Source organism: Pleuronectes platessa, chromosome 7, assembly GCF_947347685.1.
Source record: "Pleuronectes platessa chromosome 7, fPlePla1.1, whole genome shotgun sequence".
NCBI classification, from domain to species: Eukaryota; Metazoa; Chordata; class Actinopteri; order Pleuronectiformes; family Pleuronectidae; genus Pleuronectes; species Pleuronectes platessa.
In genome coordinates this window covers 18,870,208-18,887,989 of record NC_070632.1, presented here as the reverse complement: position 1 = coordinate 18,887,989, position 17,782 = coordinate 18,870,208, and the positions used below count along the sequence as shown (strand labels likewise).

The 17,782-nt window shown below is 39.7% G+C and overlaps 1 protein-coding gene across 2 annotated transcripts; it reads right to left on the bottom strand.

Annotated features, from left to right (window-relative positions):
• Positions 1–4: 4 nt before the first annotated feature.
• On the bottom strand, positions 5–16,806 carry LOC128444872 (periphilin-1). 2 transcript variants are annotated; one of them, XM_053427548.1, is made up of 10 exons: positions 16,622–16,806; positions 16,193–16,312; positions 14,914–14,975; positions 13,387–13,617; positions 13,031–13,092; positions 10,475–10,561; positions 9,693–9,856; positions 7,660–7,736; positions 6,731–6,862; positions 5–912 (listed from the first exon to the last, which is right to left on the bottom strand). In XM_053427548.1, coding segments are annotated over exons 2-10 (1,062 nt in total). In that variant the 5' UTR covers positions 16,194–16,312; positions 16,622–16,806; the 3' UTR covers positions 5–666. The 2 variants fall into 2 exon arrangements, with proteins under 2 accessions (XP_053283523.1, XP_053283522.1); XM_053427547.1 differs by having other exon boundaries at positions 16,193–16,256; positions 16,622–16,801.
• Between the last annotated feature and the right edge of the window lie 976 nt (positions 16,807–17,782).

The following is a 17,782-nucleotide window of genomic DNA, read 5'->3' as shown; positions in this document are numbered from 1 at the left end:
TCAATTAATTCAAGATGGTAACATTTATTTACAAAAATATCTTAAAAAGGCACAAGTTACATAGATAATATATGATCTACAAATAATTTTTGATCTTTTCTATACAGAATAGTGCTGCACTGCAAAACACCCTATAGATTTGGACCCTTAAATACTGGTTGGAGAATACAAATGTGTAAATAAAGCCAGACTAAAATCGTCAGTAGGATTCAACAAATAGATCAGGACCCATGCTGGTTGTATGATCAGTTCAAATGTGATCGGAAATAAAGTGAATGTAATAATATGTGATTGATTTTTCCACATCATTGACCTAAGTAAAAGACAGCTGATATTAGACTCTCGTGCATCTCTCTCCACAAGGCTCCTCGCATTAAAACTTCCCTCATAATACTTAACGGTTTTTCACTGTAAAAGCATATCCATTTTAGGAATTATTTAATCCGATATGAAGAATTAAATCCTTTTTATGTTACAGTTAGTAGAAAATTGCCACAGTTTACTCTGTTCCTTGTATATAATCACAATGAATCATGAATTAATAATAATAATTACTACACTGTTGCTATTACTTGATTAAAAACAAGATTGAAATGAAATATTAAAGATATATATTTTTATAAATTCTTATTTGGACATTTTTCTCATCATTTTAGAAATACGATTTTAAGACTCCTCTACCACATTATGTTGCTCCTGTGTCTTGGGACCTGTCGTTTTTGCTGAGGTGTCTGGTTGATCTAATACCTCGTCCAGCTCCTTCACAAAGTGCCTGAGGGCATCTAGGCAGCGCTGTTTCATCTCCAACAGGTTCTTATCCAGAGGAGCCTGCAGCAGATTGTCCAAACTAGGCTCCTTCGCCACCAACATCTTCACCACTGTGCGAAATGTCTCACAGTCCTGCCTGTAATGCTGCACATACAAAAATGACATTAGAAATCTTAATAATATGTACTCATAATGACAATAACAATTTGATAAAAACATTAAAAAAATTATAGCATACGTTTGTCTGTCCTCAAGACACTATTAATATTTAGAGGTCATCCTGACGATAAAATTGGTTATCTAAATATTTAATTTAATTATTTTGTTCTAATTGTAATAAAAAGCACAAGTTGTCAATATGAGTGATGCAGATTGAGAACACTGCTAAATCCAAGATATCAGGATGTTAGACATTTCCACATATGGCGCGCACCCACAAGAATGCACACATAAAAAAAAACAATTCATCGTTGTGTGATTGTCATTTAAAAGTCGAATTTAATGCATAAATCGTGTGCCACGTGTGTATAAAGTGAATCCCATGCTTTCGTTAATTTGTGATATTATTTAAAGGCCCATTGATCAAAAATAGTAATGGACCCCACAAACAAGGGAGCCGCTCCACCTGTCAGCTCTTTGAATTCTACAGGTCCACTCTCGTCATAACCATCTTCTGGTAAATTGGTATATTCTTTGAAACAGGTGTGTGAATGTGTGCGAGCGAGCCCATTCAAGTGCAGGTCCGCCCATAACAAAGGGAACATGAGGTGTCAGAGTATGTTAGTGGCGCTGTAGCATTCTTTCACACCCCATTGTAACAATCTCTCACATCCCTCTCAGATTTTACTGCCGACACAAAACGGCTGTAAAGTTCTTTATTAGAGTCCCAGGTGCAAGCCTACAACATCTTTATCACCTGGGGAGAAAAGGCTAAATGTGGGGCCCTGTGCTGAAGCTGCAGAGAGATTTAGGACAAGGTTAGCTTGTCAAGAAGCAGTCTGGTACACCAGGGGTCCTCCAGTGCTGAGTTAATGCAGCCCAGACCACCTCTTCCCTCAAATTAGAGTCACTGGGGAAGACAGAATGTGTTTCTGTGGCTTAAAACAACCACTCTGCTGTCCAATACAAGAAATCAAATCCAACTAGTTCTTAAATATTAGAGAATGTCTACAAAAAAACAGCATTGAAGGATATACTTATCTCCAAAAACATGGTCATTATCGTCTGTTTAATATCTTTTTTGGATCTACTGTAGGAAATCACTTAATCTGATGGAAAACTTTGTGTCACTTTTACTCAAGTGTCAGGACAAATGACCTAATTCTTCAAAGTGGTGACTTAAAACAGGCCTCATTTTCTTGAGACATACTGAATATCTGTGTCACGTTCATCTGCATAGACATTTTAGGAATGTGAGCAGTGCGAGCTTTTGTCGTAGAACAAAAATGTGTTGACAGTATCTCATCCGACATTTACTCTCTGTAAAACGCAATAAATCCTTGGTTTGGGTCATTTTGACAAGGAAAATGCTGCCTGTCAACCTCAATCAGTGTCCAGTGTTGAGCAGAATGTGAGGTTAACCGGTTAAATGGGTATATTCCAGGGTTCTGTCAGTTATGGGGAAATTTTTGACCACAAGTGCTGTTTCCTTGCCTAGATACACATTACATAACGTGTGTCGAGGCTAACTCATGTTCATGTATCCAGGAAGTTGAGCAGTGAATTGTAAATTAATTTAATCACACTTGCATGCCTTAACTGTACTTGATGACAGTTTCTGGAGATTTGGGGGCAAAGGGAGTGTCTGCAATAAGCTCACACACCCACTGGTTAGAACTGTCCTTACTGAGTGAGAAAAGAATTGGCATTAATTATTTTTGGTATCAACAATTGGTAACAATTCCTTTCCATGTGAAATGTGAGAGGGAGCTCAGCAGGGTGGGGTTTTGAATATACGGGTGTTTGAAAAGGTCAAAGAAACCAAAATACTATGACCTTCAGTTTGGAACAATGACAAAAGAAACAATTCACCACAGAGAACTGCTCATTAGGTTTCTAAGCGAAAGAACCGAGGCATGCTTTAAAAACTAGAAGATGAAAGAGGCTGCCGAGCGTACCTGTTAGGGAGAAAAATCCCATGTACACAATTTGTTGCACGTCTCTGACTGGGTTAAACTAGGCTAAGTAAGGTAATGTCAAATGATAAATTTACAAACAAATTTTGATGGGAGAAAAAGAAAGGTCCCTATTTAATGCTGTACCTGATAATTATATGATGTTAAAAGAATACAATGCCTCCAGCTTAGACATGATAGCTTTACCGTCTCTCACCTCTCTCCCCATGATAGTTCCCCTACTCAACTAGCTACAGCATGTTCAGAAAGGAGATTCTCACTTATCTATTCATTCCTGTAACCCTAACCCACATTGTACATCAAAGTACATATATTCAGGAAATTGTTTGCTCAGCATACAGGGAAAATGTAGGGTAGAGTAACTATTGATTATGAATATTTAAGAAATACGTGTTATTATCCCAATACGTATTATACACACACACGCACGCACACACACACAAACACAAGGGAAGGCAGGTCAAGTGAATTTAGACAGAAATATCCCAGACTGTGGGAGATATTTGGACCGAGGCTGATGCTTTAATGTCTGCAGATCATGTCAAGCGAATTTGTGGCCCCACATAATGACAGGCCTCACCACTGACCACAAGGAAGTGAGAGACTCACAACACGTGTGGCCAGCTAAGCTCAGGGTCAACTTCATTCAACAAAACAAGTTTTGGTTCTCCTTCAGCATACAGTGTCAGCTGTCCCATCTTAGGCTTTCCTCCACCTTTTATATTATATATTCTTAATTCAATAACACGCAACCATAAGTTGAAGTTGATTTTTACACTCTCAAGTGCAAATGTCTACTTTTGTAAACATTTTCACTCAGCGACCATTATTTGGGAGGAAGACGAATTTGTTCCAGGTTTGAAGACGTGAGAGGAACCGAGGAATAATGAGACACAAACATGTGGTGAATGTCCCACAAACCAGCACTTCTCTAATCACTTAGGGTTGATTGTGTTTGCCATCTCTCAAAACAAAATCTACCTAAGCTTTCCCGGGCTAAAGCCTTTGTTGACAGTGATTACATTTTCACTACATTACGTTGCATATACACAGTTTTATACACGGCAAAGCTTGAAAAGAGGACAAGGAAAGGGAAAGAGGCCTCGTATGGAACTAGAATGTCACTCAATAGAGGGCATACCTCCGCCGAGGCCCAACAGTCCTCTAATGAAACCATATTTAAATTCACTAGATTGCTAAGTTTTTATTAGATTCTGCACACACCCATAAATAGGAAATCAAAAAAAAAAAGCTAAAAAATGCTCTCTCTCGCAATGCTGGATTTGTACCAAAATTGTATGGGTTCTTCCCCAACCCATGTTTTGAGGTTATCTGTCTTGTAGATTCTCCCTAATTCTGCAGACAAAAAGACAGAAAAACAAACAACTGCAGACAAAAACATGCTCCCATGTTACTTGAACAAACAGGAAGGGTTCTTCTGACCGGAGCGTGCTCTTTATGCTGTGAGAAAAGGTTGCAGGGAGGTTTGTGCCTTCGCTCCCTGGAGTGGGAGCCATGAGCTGATCTTTTAGACTGATACTGGGGGCCACACAGGAGGGGCTGGAGGCCCTAGAGAAACTGCAACACTCGGGGCCTTAAGGAGAAGGCTTGAAAAAGTGGGCTTCTGCCCAAATCGGATGTTTGTGGAGGTCCAAATTGTGACCACACTGACAGGAGTGTGGGGGGGAGTTGGGAAGTTGAGGGTTTGAGTGAGATTATACATAAGGCGCTCACATAGACATTTAGTGAGGCTCTGTTCAAGTGAGCGCTGATGTAGGCAGGGGTGCTGCATAATAGGGGAAGTGGGGTAATGACTTGAGGGCTGGTACACATTAGGGGATATTAAAAGAGCCATTTTAATCACTCAAGCTGCAAACCGGACCTCTAGATGGAGGGGCCAACAGTTGAAATGGATAGGTTTCATTTGCACTGATTGAGATGATGATCAGACTTCTCTGAAAATCACTCCCAGGCACTTCTGAACAGATATTTTTCTGGATTCCTGTTGTTGGAGCTGCTGTTTTACATGCTGCGATTTGCTCTGCGGTCACTCCAAAGAGTGATGCATTACTCCACACTTCCCAACATGCTAGTCAACTTGTCAGAAATGAAATGATTTCATATTGTGAAACAAGTTATGACAAGCAGAGTCATAAGCAGGGATGTTTACCGTGTCAATTAATTTGTTTGAGGTTTCTGATTTCCTTTAAAACACTGAAACACAAATAAAAAGTATGCAAGTTTAAGTGGTGTGAAAAGTCTAGAGGAACCAGCCTCTGCTAAATGTATACTGTATACACAGTGTTAAGTACTGGCTGAAAATATAAGAATAAGGAATGACAAAAGAATTCAAAAGCATGTGGTCGCTGAGATTTAAGTTTTAGCCTCTTTCCATTTATTGTGTTTTTCAGGATTAGGCAAAATAACTGAATAGTTTTCCATGAAACTTGATGGAAGGACGGGGCATGGGGCAAGAAAAAAACCATATAATGTTAGTGTGGATTTGTACAAAGTGGTATATCCAGGATTCTTTTATCACTTCCTTCAACCTTGCGAGACATTTTCATTGTTTTCCCTAGGACTAATTAATGGGTCACTTTCTCCGAGTGTGTGAAACGTGCAGATTGTTGGACTTTGGTGGAGGTGTGTGCTCAATCAGTTTTGTGATGCAACACACAAACTGCTGTTCAATGAATCAGTTCCTTCAAGCAAGTTTAGGAAAATATGAGGTCCTGCTCCGCCCACTACCTGAACTGCTGTGTGTGTTGAACTGAGCCTGGGACAGATGTCGCAGTAAAGTCACTGTGGAGGTTTGTGCCTCTCACCACGTCTGTAGAAGCAGTTTCAAATGGCTGGGTAAGCATGTGTCTGCTTATGCCAGGAGACGTACCACACTGTGGGTGGGCCGCCTGCATCCTTCAGGGCAATTCCTGCCCGGCTTTAACGGGAACAGATAAGTGGTACTGTAGTGGAGAGCGATGAAGGGGAGGGAAAGAAGTGCAACTCCAAATAGCAGGCCGCAACAGACGTCAAAACCTGATGTGCAAAGGACTGTTCTGCTGAATCATCCCTCTCTGCTCCGACAAATGTTTCTTCAATTAAAAACCCCCAGCCACACTATAGAGCTAATGTTAATGGTTTGTGTGAATCCATGAGCCACCAAATCATTAGAGTGAAAAACACATGTGGCGAGGGCAACCACACAATATGGTGAACCCAAGAAAACCCTAAGTCCTCTGGGGCTACAATGTCTCTCTTGCAGTGTACAAACTTGTTTATTTTTTTCTATATAATCTCTCAACTACGACCCACTGGCACCCTGCCTGACCTGTGCCCACATCCTGTGTGACCCCTTCGACTCAGAACAGTCACAGCCGTCAGATGTGCTGAAGAGAGGCAATTAAGGGGTCACTAAAAGTTAGAAGGATAAGACTAAACACAAAATAAATGTCAAATAAAAAAAAATCCCGATGAGGGGAGACAAGACTATAGGTTTCCCTTGCTGTTTCAGGATTATAATTTTTTATATCCTAAAACAAGACAGAATTAATCAGATTGTACTTCATTATGAGGACAAATGTATGCAAATCTTGGTCATTGAAACAAGGAAACAATCTCAATTCCTTGGCAGATTTTTCCACTTGTTTTAAGAAAATTATATTTTAAAGCTCAGTAATACCCTGTTCAAATTAAGGGATTGATCCAGTGATAGTGGAGCATGGTTCAACTTTGACAAAAAAAAGAGGCAAGTTAAATGGTGGTCTATACAAAAGAGAGTTAAGAGTATTCACAGACGTTAGGTGGTTTAATGGACAAAACCCTGCTACCTTCTCAATTTCCAGAGCCTTCTCCTTAATGGCTTTCAACCGGCCAGTCTTCACGTCGTCCTCTGGTGTCGGCTTTGGCTCCATGCTGGCAGCAGGCACATCCTGCGTCTCCACTACAGATGCAGTTTTTTCCTGGCGGGCCAAAGGTTAAGGGTTAGAACCAAGGTCACCAGGTTTAGAAACTGGTTCTGATTTCAAAGTGTTTCAAATAGAGACAAGTCTACTCTCTTACGGGTGTTGAGGTCCTGTTTTCGTACATGTCTCATTACGCATGCCGCATGTCAACAGTAAACAGACGTGACCAAATACAGTACAACTCTCTGGATAAAATAATGAGCCAGTATGGTAGATGCTACTGAGTATTATTACCTCCCTCAGTTTGTTGGGTTTTCAAGATTCCACAAAAACTTTTGCTGGGAAAAGAACCCAATACATTTTGTGGCAGACCCAGAAAAAGGCAGATCCACAAATGTCTTATCAGAATATAAGAGGGGTTATTTTCCACTGATTTCCCAGGGAATAGTTAATAAAATCTGATAAAACAGATCTGGCATATTTAGATGACTGATATCTACAGCCGTTTTCCGACAAGGCCTGAGTCCGGAGTATTGGATACAGAGTTTACCCGAAGTTTGCTTTTCACATATGAACAACACAGCGAGAGGTTCTTTGCACAACAGCAACAAATCCTCTGCAATATTCAAGTCGAGAGGAGGAGCAGCGGGACGAAGAAGGCAGAGGCAGCGGGTGAACTATTAACTCTGCTAAACAGATCCAGGTATTTTCTTGACAACAGCTCATATCGCCACAAACTCTCTTGACTTTTTTGTGTGTGTCTGACAAGAGATATGTGCTCCACTCAGTGCCCTTCAAGTTATATTTTTATTTTACTCATGCAATGTGTTTCTTCTGAGAGCATATTATTTTACCTTAGAAGATCCTAAGCTGTGAGGAGACTCCTCCACAGGGCTGCTGGGAGTGCTGGTCGCCAGCACATTGGGTTTATCTACAGAGAGAATAAAGACAATTGGAAATGGAAAGAACTGTGAGCCAACATGCAGATAATCAGTCTCAGATAAATAATGGAAAATACAACGTTCTCACAAAGAGGAGACAACTATAAATAGAGGGCGACCTGTAGAATACATCAGGGTTACCATGGCATTTTTTTATTTAATTTAGCTTCGTACAATAAAACCCATGGGGGAGCTTCCCGGTGGGTCGGTGGTCTGGGACCGACTGTCTAATGAACGGTAAAAAAGCCATAACATATAATAAGAATTTTAAAAATACAGCAGGGAACAATTACTTTCAACTATGAGACATTAGATAATCAGTCCTTATTGTGAACAATTGTGACGCCATGGCATTATCCAGCAGCTGAAAAGAGTAAATCATTATTTTGTTTATCACTCCCTTGTTAGAGCCTCCCACACAACAGTGGTCGAGGAGTTTGGCTGTGCCGAAATTGAAATATTGTCCCTTTTGCTGGCTCCACTGTGTCTAGAACAAAACGAATATATTAAAGTTAGTTTTTTAAGGAATCTACCATAGTTATGAGAGTGAGCCTAGGTAACACACCCTAATTTGAGTCCCTCAGTGGGACTATGGACTATACACAAACAATAGCGGTAAAGGCTCAGGCATTCAAACAGACTATTTATAAATTATATAACAATAGTCATCTCTGACAAAGATTTGAGTCACTGCACATCACCAAATCCCTACTTAGCTCTGCTGCCCTAATTAATATCCCAGATGGAGGTGGAAGAGGGAAGTACAACTGTTTTCTCACAGTTTTATTGCATCTTCAAAGGGTGCTACAACCATGTTGCTAACACATTAATATGTTTATGCATCTTACAAATCAAAGCACTGGAGAAATTACTATCCTCCTTTCTCTCCCTCAGACTAATAACAGGCCTTGTGTCAGAACAATTTTGACAGGAGCTCTGTTAAAAGTAAATTTCATTAGCTCCACATTGTTAATTAATTTTAAGCTGAGAAGCCTGTTAAAGTCATAAAAGAAAACACGTCAAATGACAGGCTCCCAGTGATTCTGAAAACATTGTTAAACCAGAGCATGAGTTGGTTTCTCACTGAAGAAAGAGGTCAGAATCTGAATCCAAAGCCAAACTACCCCAATAAACCCAGGGTATCCTTTTCCCAGCCTCTAAAATGGGTGGTGTTGGTGTAATTAACATCTTAACGTGTTTCAGCATTCCCTGACCCCTCACACTACACCTCCAAAAACAGATGCTACACCTGGAATGGCTTAATTCTTTTACACATGATAATTATACACGTTTCTGTAAAATGGGGAAAGGGTCTCTTTTGTTGTCCTTACAAAACAGCTGCAAGGACACACATTGTATTAGATAAAAGGGTAAATTCACAGCTCTACTGGCTACAAGCCATCTAATTGTCTCCTTCAGGGTTTTACTTGCCGTGACCAATCTCAAAATGGTCAAAAAACCCACAAACAACCACTTACATCTGGCTTTTGTCTGTAATGGATACAATCGGCGTTCACTCCCAGGTCACATGACGCTGCTTATGTTCAAACAAAACAATTTGCATAGTTGCTTTTGGCAGCTATCCTGCATGAGGAAAAACGGCGGGCTGAGTCAGTAGCTTCCGTTACATCAATGCTTAAAACATACTTGTCTTGAATGCCATTCCCTGATTTTTCGATTATTGTAATAATGATCTTTTTATTCTTCTAGGACTGTGTTTTTATTTATTTTAATGAACTTTTACTTTGCGTGAGGCACTTTTTAACTTTGTTTTGAGAATTGATAAATACATATAGACATTTTTATCATGAAAAATAAGTCAAACAAACAAATCATAAGAGGCTAATAAAATAATCATATAATTCTTCTTGCTCAACGTCAGCTATTAGGACTTTATTTCAGAACATTCAGCTGATCACAACACAGGGTTGTAACTCATCACTTACGTTTCTGCTCGGCCGGCTGAGCCTTTGAGCCTTTGACCTTGTCAGGGGAGAAACTCCTGCTTCTGCTGTTTGACCCAGAGCATCCAGGGATCTGGGCTTCTCTCCTCACAGGGGAGCGGTGCTGCGTAACGGGGGCAGAGCTCAGGCAGTCATCAGGGTCTCCTCTACAGAAATGAGCAATAATCAAGAAGTTCAAGTGTCTAATAAATCCTGCAAAAGGTTGAAGTTTGAAAAAGGTTCTGTGCGGCAAACAATAAATAAAATGAATTGTCTTAAAAAATGCTTTGGATCAGTAATATTTATAAAAAGGTATTTATTCAATTGTATGTGTGCATGATAACCTCAGGCAGAAGCATCTTTAAAACAGTGAGCTGCACTTCACATACGATCAAATTCTTCTGAGGAAACTTCTACTAAAAAACAAACTCTGATTTTGACTGATTTGACATTTTTAAAGTTTCCTTATGATTGAGATTTCAGTACAGGATCTTTGTAGATAAACTTAGTGTTTCCTGTTATGAAAACCTTCCACACTGGACACTAATTTCTATCTATAAAATATAAGAGTGGAATATAATGTTTGTTTTTGAATATACAAGTTAATGCAATAGCCTCTAGTAAGTGTTCTATGTAGACAGGAATTGTCACGTTTAAATGTAAGCGTAAGACTTAAATCAAAAACTAGACATCTGATTTCAATCTCTCCCTGCTTACACAGTTGGCAGTTTGTTTACTGGTTTTACTAGTAAAAAAACAAAGCACATGGACATGAGGGGACTGACTTGGTTTTTTTGTCCACCGCTTGTCTCCGAGCAGAGCGAGCCCTTCGGCCTCTGCTGCGGGGATAGGGAGCAGGTCGGCCATTGTTCCTGAAAAACATGGGGGAGAAAATTCTGACTCGGACAAATCAACGGCTACCAAAGCTGCTTTGAACCCTGGAAACGACTGCTTGGTAAACAACGGTCCACGGAAGATTTGATAAACAAATCAAGAGTTTGTTGACTGCAAATTCAAAATGCATAATTTTCATCATTAATGGTTTTAAAAAGCAACAGTGTTGGGTATTCGTCAGTGTGTGCTTACTAATGTGTAATGGAAAAAGCATAAAAAGGAGGCAGAACCACAAAGACTTAAATTCCGGCTGTGGCACACTGATCAATTTGTGGAATGGAGGCAATCACCACTTTGGCACAAGCGACATTTGGCCGACAGTTGCACGAATTTTGGTCGTCTTTCACCATCTCTCCTTAACAGTAGGCATAGGCACAATTGCACTAAAAACGATCCTGAAGTCATAACGCACAGTAACCATGTGATGTAATGACCATATCTGATGTTAAATGTAAAACCATTAAGTTGTGAAATGTCACCGTTCACTGAACCTTGCTTTTAATGATTTTCCAGACTCAAAGAAAAGCTTGTGTGTGAACGAAAACCTTTAGGTGCAGAAGTATAAATGACCCACAGGCACCTGGTTGGCCCGACCTCTGCCTGAACTCGAGCCACATCTCAAATAAAAAGCAGGTCTAACAAGGCCTCAAACTTTAACGACTCATGCTGTGTTTGAAGTAGCCGAGAATCAGCCTGACATTTGCCAAACGCCTCGACCGCCATCCATACAGTACAAAGCCCACATCAGAAGGCGATGATAGAGAAACTTATAAACTTAATTTAAGGGGGGAAAAGAACTCAATAAAAGGTAAATCAATCTTTTAACAGACATGTTAGGGGTTATGCCTTATTACAGAGGGAGAGATTTTCCATAGGAGCTATATTTTTGATACCGACAGTCATCATAGCAAGAGATGAAAAGTTTCTTTAGATATCCTAAAGATAACCTGCGGGATTGAACAAACAAATCATGATCAGGAATATTTGCATCTACATTTCTTTGATATCGACGAGATTACAAAACTAAACTGGCTTCAGGTAACTGGGTGGATTTACAAAGGTAGTGAAAAAATTATAATTTGGAATTCAGTTCATTTCATGATCTGTGGGCAAACCTCCATAAGGATGCTAGAAGAGTGACTCAGGTGTTTGTCACTATGATGTTGTACATTAAGGGTCACGCTGTAGCCACTGAGGCTGCGCCATTACTCCATTGGTGCAAACTCTCCTTTGTATACAGACGCTGGAATGCCAGGACTTTCTGTCTTGTGTTGGAGTTGAAACACTCATTTTTTTTTGCCCGCTTGTCTTAAAGGCCACGGAACCACCTTGTGCAAAAATGAATCACACACATAGGCTTCCTGCTTTGTTGTCAGGAAACAGGAGGAGGGAGGCAATCACTTTAATATTGCTATAATTTATGGTCAAAGTTGGTGCAACGTCAGCCTGAATTCAAAGTGACTTCCATGTAAACACCCAAAGCATCCAAAAACTGAAACAGTGACAAAATGGCTATGATCTTTCAAAAAAAGAGTTACACAGTCTGAAAGTAATTAAATCAGTGAAGTGTGATTACAACCTCTCGCAGTGTGTCAACAGGTAAAGTTTTCACAATAATCACTTTGGCATATTAAAATTATTCTAAATTTGCAGTGTAGGTTGCTGAGATGCATTTGAATAGTGAGCATGTCTTCCCCTTTGACTAATTTGACCAATTTGCAGCAGATTGATTTTAAAATAATCTGGACACTATAGATCTATGCTGCTCAGAATATCTGCGAAGTGTGCGGGTGTTAGACTGTAGAGGGAGTGGTCCAGCTGTTTTTGCTCACAAGGTGGGGGTGGGGTTGTTTGGCGGAGTGAGTAGACACTAGTGCCCTTTGTCCCTCTCGCTAGCCTGGTATGACTCCTGGAAAAAAATGGGGCCTGTGCCTATAAACTGCAGGTATGTTGAAGTGGCTGGAGCGAGGGGCGTATGTGTTGATATAGGAGTTATAACCACTGGACTCAGCTCCTCTGTGTTGGGTTAAGCTCTTAAACTTAACTTAAGAGTTGTGTGCTCACAGCTAATGAGACATGATTCCTAAATCTATTTATCAAAGCAGCACTTTCCTGCCAAAAGAACAATTTGTACCTATGGATGTTATATTCTTATATTGTCTTGGATGGAATGTAAGGGTTGAGAATTTCAAATATATTGTAAAACAGATAGCTTTATAAGATTTCTAAGATTTATGCTCATTGATTGGTGTTGGGTAAAACCAATCAAGCTTATAATATTCACTTTTCAAAACAAAATACTTTGCCTCCACCTACAGGTCAGTTTGATGCAGTGCACAGAGAATTCAGTGAAGCAACTGAGGATCTCACACGAAGACCGTGACAAACAAAAACTGGTCAATTAACAAAATAAGAACACTTGAAATAGAAGGTGTGATATAAATTACCTCGAGTCCAACTGATACCTCAAGTCGTCTCTGGGATAACCCTGCGGGGAGTACTGGTCCTCCTGAAAACAAAAATCACATGTACAACAACATTAATTGTGAAACACTGGTCCATACAAACATGCTTATAACCACCGCAACAACAATGGACTATGCTGTTGACTGTATGTCATGTATAGGTTAGTCACACACACTGAGATGCAATTTATAGTTGTTTCGATTTGATCAGCAAAAAATTATTAGTCTAATCATCGATTGAACCGACTCTGACTTGGCTATAGTGCTATGATTCTTTTTCAGAAGAAGAAAAATAACTGACTGTGATTTGCAAACTATGCACAACAAGCTTTTCTTACATTTCGCGGGGCTGAGGGATTTCTGTGAAAGTTGTCATAGTTGGAGTGGTCATCATAGTAATGACAATCTTCGGGTTGGTAACTGCAGTCCTTGTGATACTCTCGTGCATCCTGGTGATTACGGGCCCCACTGTACCACTGGTCTTCACGAAAGTCTCGGTCAGACTCCAAACTCGGTCGAGGCACAACACTCCGCTTTTCAACAACGTTGACGACTCGACGATAGCTCACCTGACAGGACACAAAAATATAGGTTTTTAACTATAAAATAAATAAAGCCCATTGAATGTCTATAGGATTTAACATGATAAAAAGCCCCAAAGGGCCAGTGCATAGCCTGTGTGTGCGGTTTTGAAGAACCATCATCAAGTAATCAACGTAATCAACCAAATTCTGCAGAAATCTAAAATTTAAATTACCTTCTGGAAACCTCACAATAAACAACGTTTTAAAAAAGCAGTATTGTGATGTGTAACAGAATTTCATGTAAGAACAAAAAAAATACAATCCAACTAGTCGAGGCAGTCAATGGCTGAGTCCAGATCTGCTAGAGGTGTGAAAAAAACTTTTTACATTTGATGATTTACCTGCTAAACAGAAGTGTATTTGATTGAAACAAATGTTACTATTTAAAGGTCAAGTTGTTGTGTACCCATGGATATTAAAACAAGTTATCGAATTATTATGGTTTTGGGAACAATGACCCATCAAATGTTGGTCCTTTGGCAAAACTTGGTGGGGGTAAAACGGTCATAGTGATGCCAAAGAGGTGCAGGATCTCACGAGTTTAGCAAGTAACGTCATAATTCTGGTAAATAGCAAGAAAAAGAGGAACAGTTCTATGTAAATAAAAAAACTAGCAGTGCGTGAAAGGAATCAGTGACAGGGTGTGGAGCAGAGCTAGTAGCAGTTAAACAATGTGTGTTTACTGTAAAGACCAGTTTATTACCTTGTTTTGTAGCTTACAGTGACATAAAGTAACATGTAATAATTTCAGAAAAGTATCTTTTTTAATAAAGATGGAATAATGATAACTTTAGTAACATGATGAATCCCCTTTGCATGACAAAAATCTTTGTTTGTTGTTTGCTTATCACCCTCTCCATGTGCTTGAGTCAAAGATAGAATGAGTAATGTTAACTTCTCGTCCTTAATATGTGGTGACATGATTACTTACAAGAGAGCCTTTGGTGATAAAAGCCATACACTGGTGTTGATGTGCTGTAAACAAAAAGACTTGACATCCACTGGAATTTATGTCTGGAAAAAGCTCGATATATTTTAGGTCTCAACTGAATTGAACTGAGCTGAATAGAAGTGGATACAACATCCAAATTCATCTTGAGAGCGACTTTCCAGAGAAGGAAAAGCTGATGAATAGCAAAAACTGCTGTTAATGCCTACCACTACTCATAATACAACAATTTGAGGAACAATAACAGAGTGAGGATCTGCTAAGTTTACTTAGGAATAACTGAGGGGCCTTTGTCCAACTAACAGACTTTGGCCTTGCAAAACAACACTTACCTCTCTTGAGAACATTTCTTGATATGTCTGTCTAGTTGAAGGTCGATCTTGTCGATATGCCACTGCAAAAAACACAATATATTTTTCAGAATTGAAATGAATGGTGGAAGAATATAACAAATTTGAATAGATATGGATAGTCAATAAGGCCAGGTACTTTTTCAAACAATACTGCGATGCATAAATTACATTTTTGTTTTCAACTCCCTCCCTTTAGCCAAACCACAAAATCTTGAGCAGCCAATGTGTCCGCCTTTTAAGGATAGTGTCAGACCTTTACTCCAACCATATGAATTCTGACAAGCTGGAGATTTAAAAGGCCCCATATTTTACATTTTTCTGGGATTTAATTTGAGGTTTTGGTCCCCCTAAGATGATACTTCAGTGGTTTAAAGTTCAGTGGTTTAAAAAACTGCTGCAATGTGTATTTCCATGTCCTCTCTCCTGCCTCTTGAGCTCCTCCTCTGATTGACTGACTGCACTTTGAGTGAAACGCAACCAGGCATATCACCGGGTGGAAGTCACACTATGTTTGGATACAGCTATAGAAGAGCAGCCACATATTTACGGTCGGTTACAACAGAATGTTTCTGAACAGTAAGTTACACCGTCCTCATGTTTGTTCAAGTTTAGCAGGATAAGCTCATATAGATTTGCAATGCAACATGTCACTAGGTGGAATGAAGTGACATTACATTTCCTTTAGCTGACGCTTTTATCCAAAGCGACTTACAATAAGTGCATTCAACCCCGAGGGTACAGACCCAGGATGACAACAATCAAGAAAGTACAATTTCTTCAAAATGAAGCAAAACTACAAAGTGCTAAAAGCAAGTGCCATTTAAGTGCTATTTTTTTTTTTGTGATGCAGCCAAAACACTTTCAGAGGTCAAGGGGAAATAAAGGAGTAAAGGAAATATCAATAATAACAGCGTTAATGGGCTCCAAAATATTCTATAAGGAATCCTACCAGGTTATAGTTTATATATAGAGTCTATTAGTTGATTGATAGTTAAAAATGGTCAGTAATCGTATAGACAATGATTAACAAGTTGTTTCCTGCTTCTCTTATATAAAGGTTTCCTTCCCGTTTTAAAAAATATTAATATCTTTTGGTTGGGACTATGGTAAACAAAACATTTGATGGTTTCATTCTGACATTTTTTTAAAACAATTGTTTATCAAGACAATAAGCTGCAGATAAATTGGTACTGAAAATAATCAGGTCCTAATAGTTGCAGTTGTATAAAACATGGAGAATGCCAGTGTTATCACTTACTGTTGTTTGAACCTTGTTAGTACCGTGGGTGTGTTCCAGATGACAGAGGAGAGAAGGATGAACCCTGAAGAGGGAAGGTGAAAACAGACTGAGCATGAACTGATTTACCGCACCCCAGATCTGTCACATACACAGAAAGACATTTGTTACACACCCAAACTCTGACCTCGGTTCAGCAGAATTTCCAAACCATCTCCACCAGTAACGCCAGGACACTTACACACAGCACTGCTAATCTACTCTACTCCTTCACCCTTGAAACAACCAAGCTAAGCATCCAGGAGAACGTGAACAGTCCACACGCGGGACAACAACAGGACTTCCGCTGCTCGGATGTTATTCTACCTGAGCTGACAAGCTGCCGCAGCACTGTTGTTAGCAAACCTGGCTAGTTAGCATCGTAGCACAAGTCCAAAGAAGCTCACTCACCAGATGACGACGTGAACGCTGCAGGCCACCAAGTGCGGTTACATGTTTACATCTGCTCAGCCTCTGCACATGAAGTCAAGTTCCATCTTAGTGAAGAGTTTCCTCTTCCTGTTTGCGTGCAAATTAACCCACACAACCATAGACACAACCACTGTTACGGCTTCTTCTTTTTCTCTAAACTGGCAGAGGACACGCAGCGATGGTGGTTGGCTGCCGCCCCCTAGGTGCGGAGGCCTACTGCAACAACCTCTTCTTCTGCTTCCTCCCCAGATGTTTCCTGCCTCTCTTCCACCACACTCCACGATTCCCTTTAAACTCACTACCTTTAGTGCTGCTTCTGTAATTCCCTCTGTCATGTCCTTCCTTGGTATATACTTCCTGCAATTAACTAGTACATGATCTACGGTTACTGGTACCTGACAGTGTTCGCAATGGCCTGTTCAATGTTTCCCTGTGATGGTGAATGTCCTTTTCAGGTTGCTGTGCCCTATTAGTCGAGTCATTACCACCTCCTCTCTCCTATTTCCTCCTCTCTTTCTTTCACCTCTGTCTCCTCTCTTATCTCCTGGTCCCAGTGTTGCTGCCACTCTTTATTGATTTCCTTCCACTCACTACCCTTTCCCTCTGATTTTGAAAGTTTCATTCGACTATAACTACTTCTTCTTATGAAATGATCATAATAATAATAATAATAATAATGATACAAATGATAATTGCTATTATCACTATAATTGATTTATTATTATTTTTATTATAGTTATTTTTTGTCATTATAACATTGACTATGTTTCTTAATGCCTCCCTCTTTAAATTATAGTCATTACATCTTCGTGTTATGACATTACAACCTAGTCTTCCTCCATACAAGCCAGTGGTGTGGAGGATTTTCCATTAGTTTTTTTAATTAAGTATGATTGAGAGGTTAAAGGCAGTCTTCCCCAGTTCTGATCTCTTCCCTTATAGAATAAATTGCACACTGCCAATGGGCATGTTTTATGGTCTCATTATGACCACCATGCCCATCAGCCCAATTCTATGCCCACAGTGAATTAACCTCATTCCCAATAATTGAACTTGGTCTACTTTCCCTCTGGAAATCCTATATTAAACCAAAGGCATACAGTGCCTTGCATAAGTATTCACCCCCTTTGGACTTTTCTA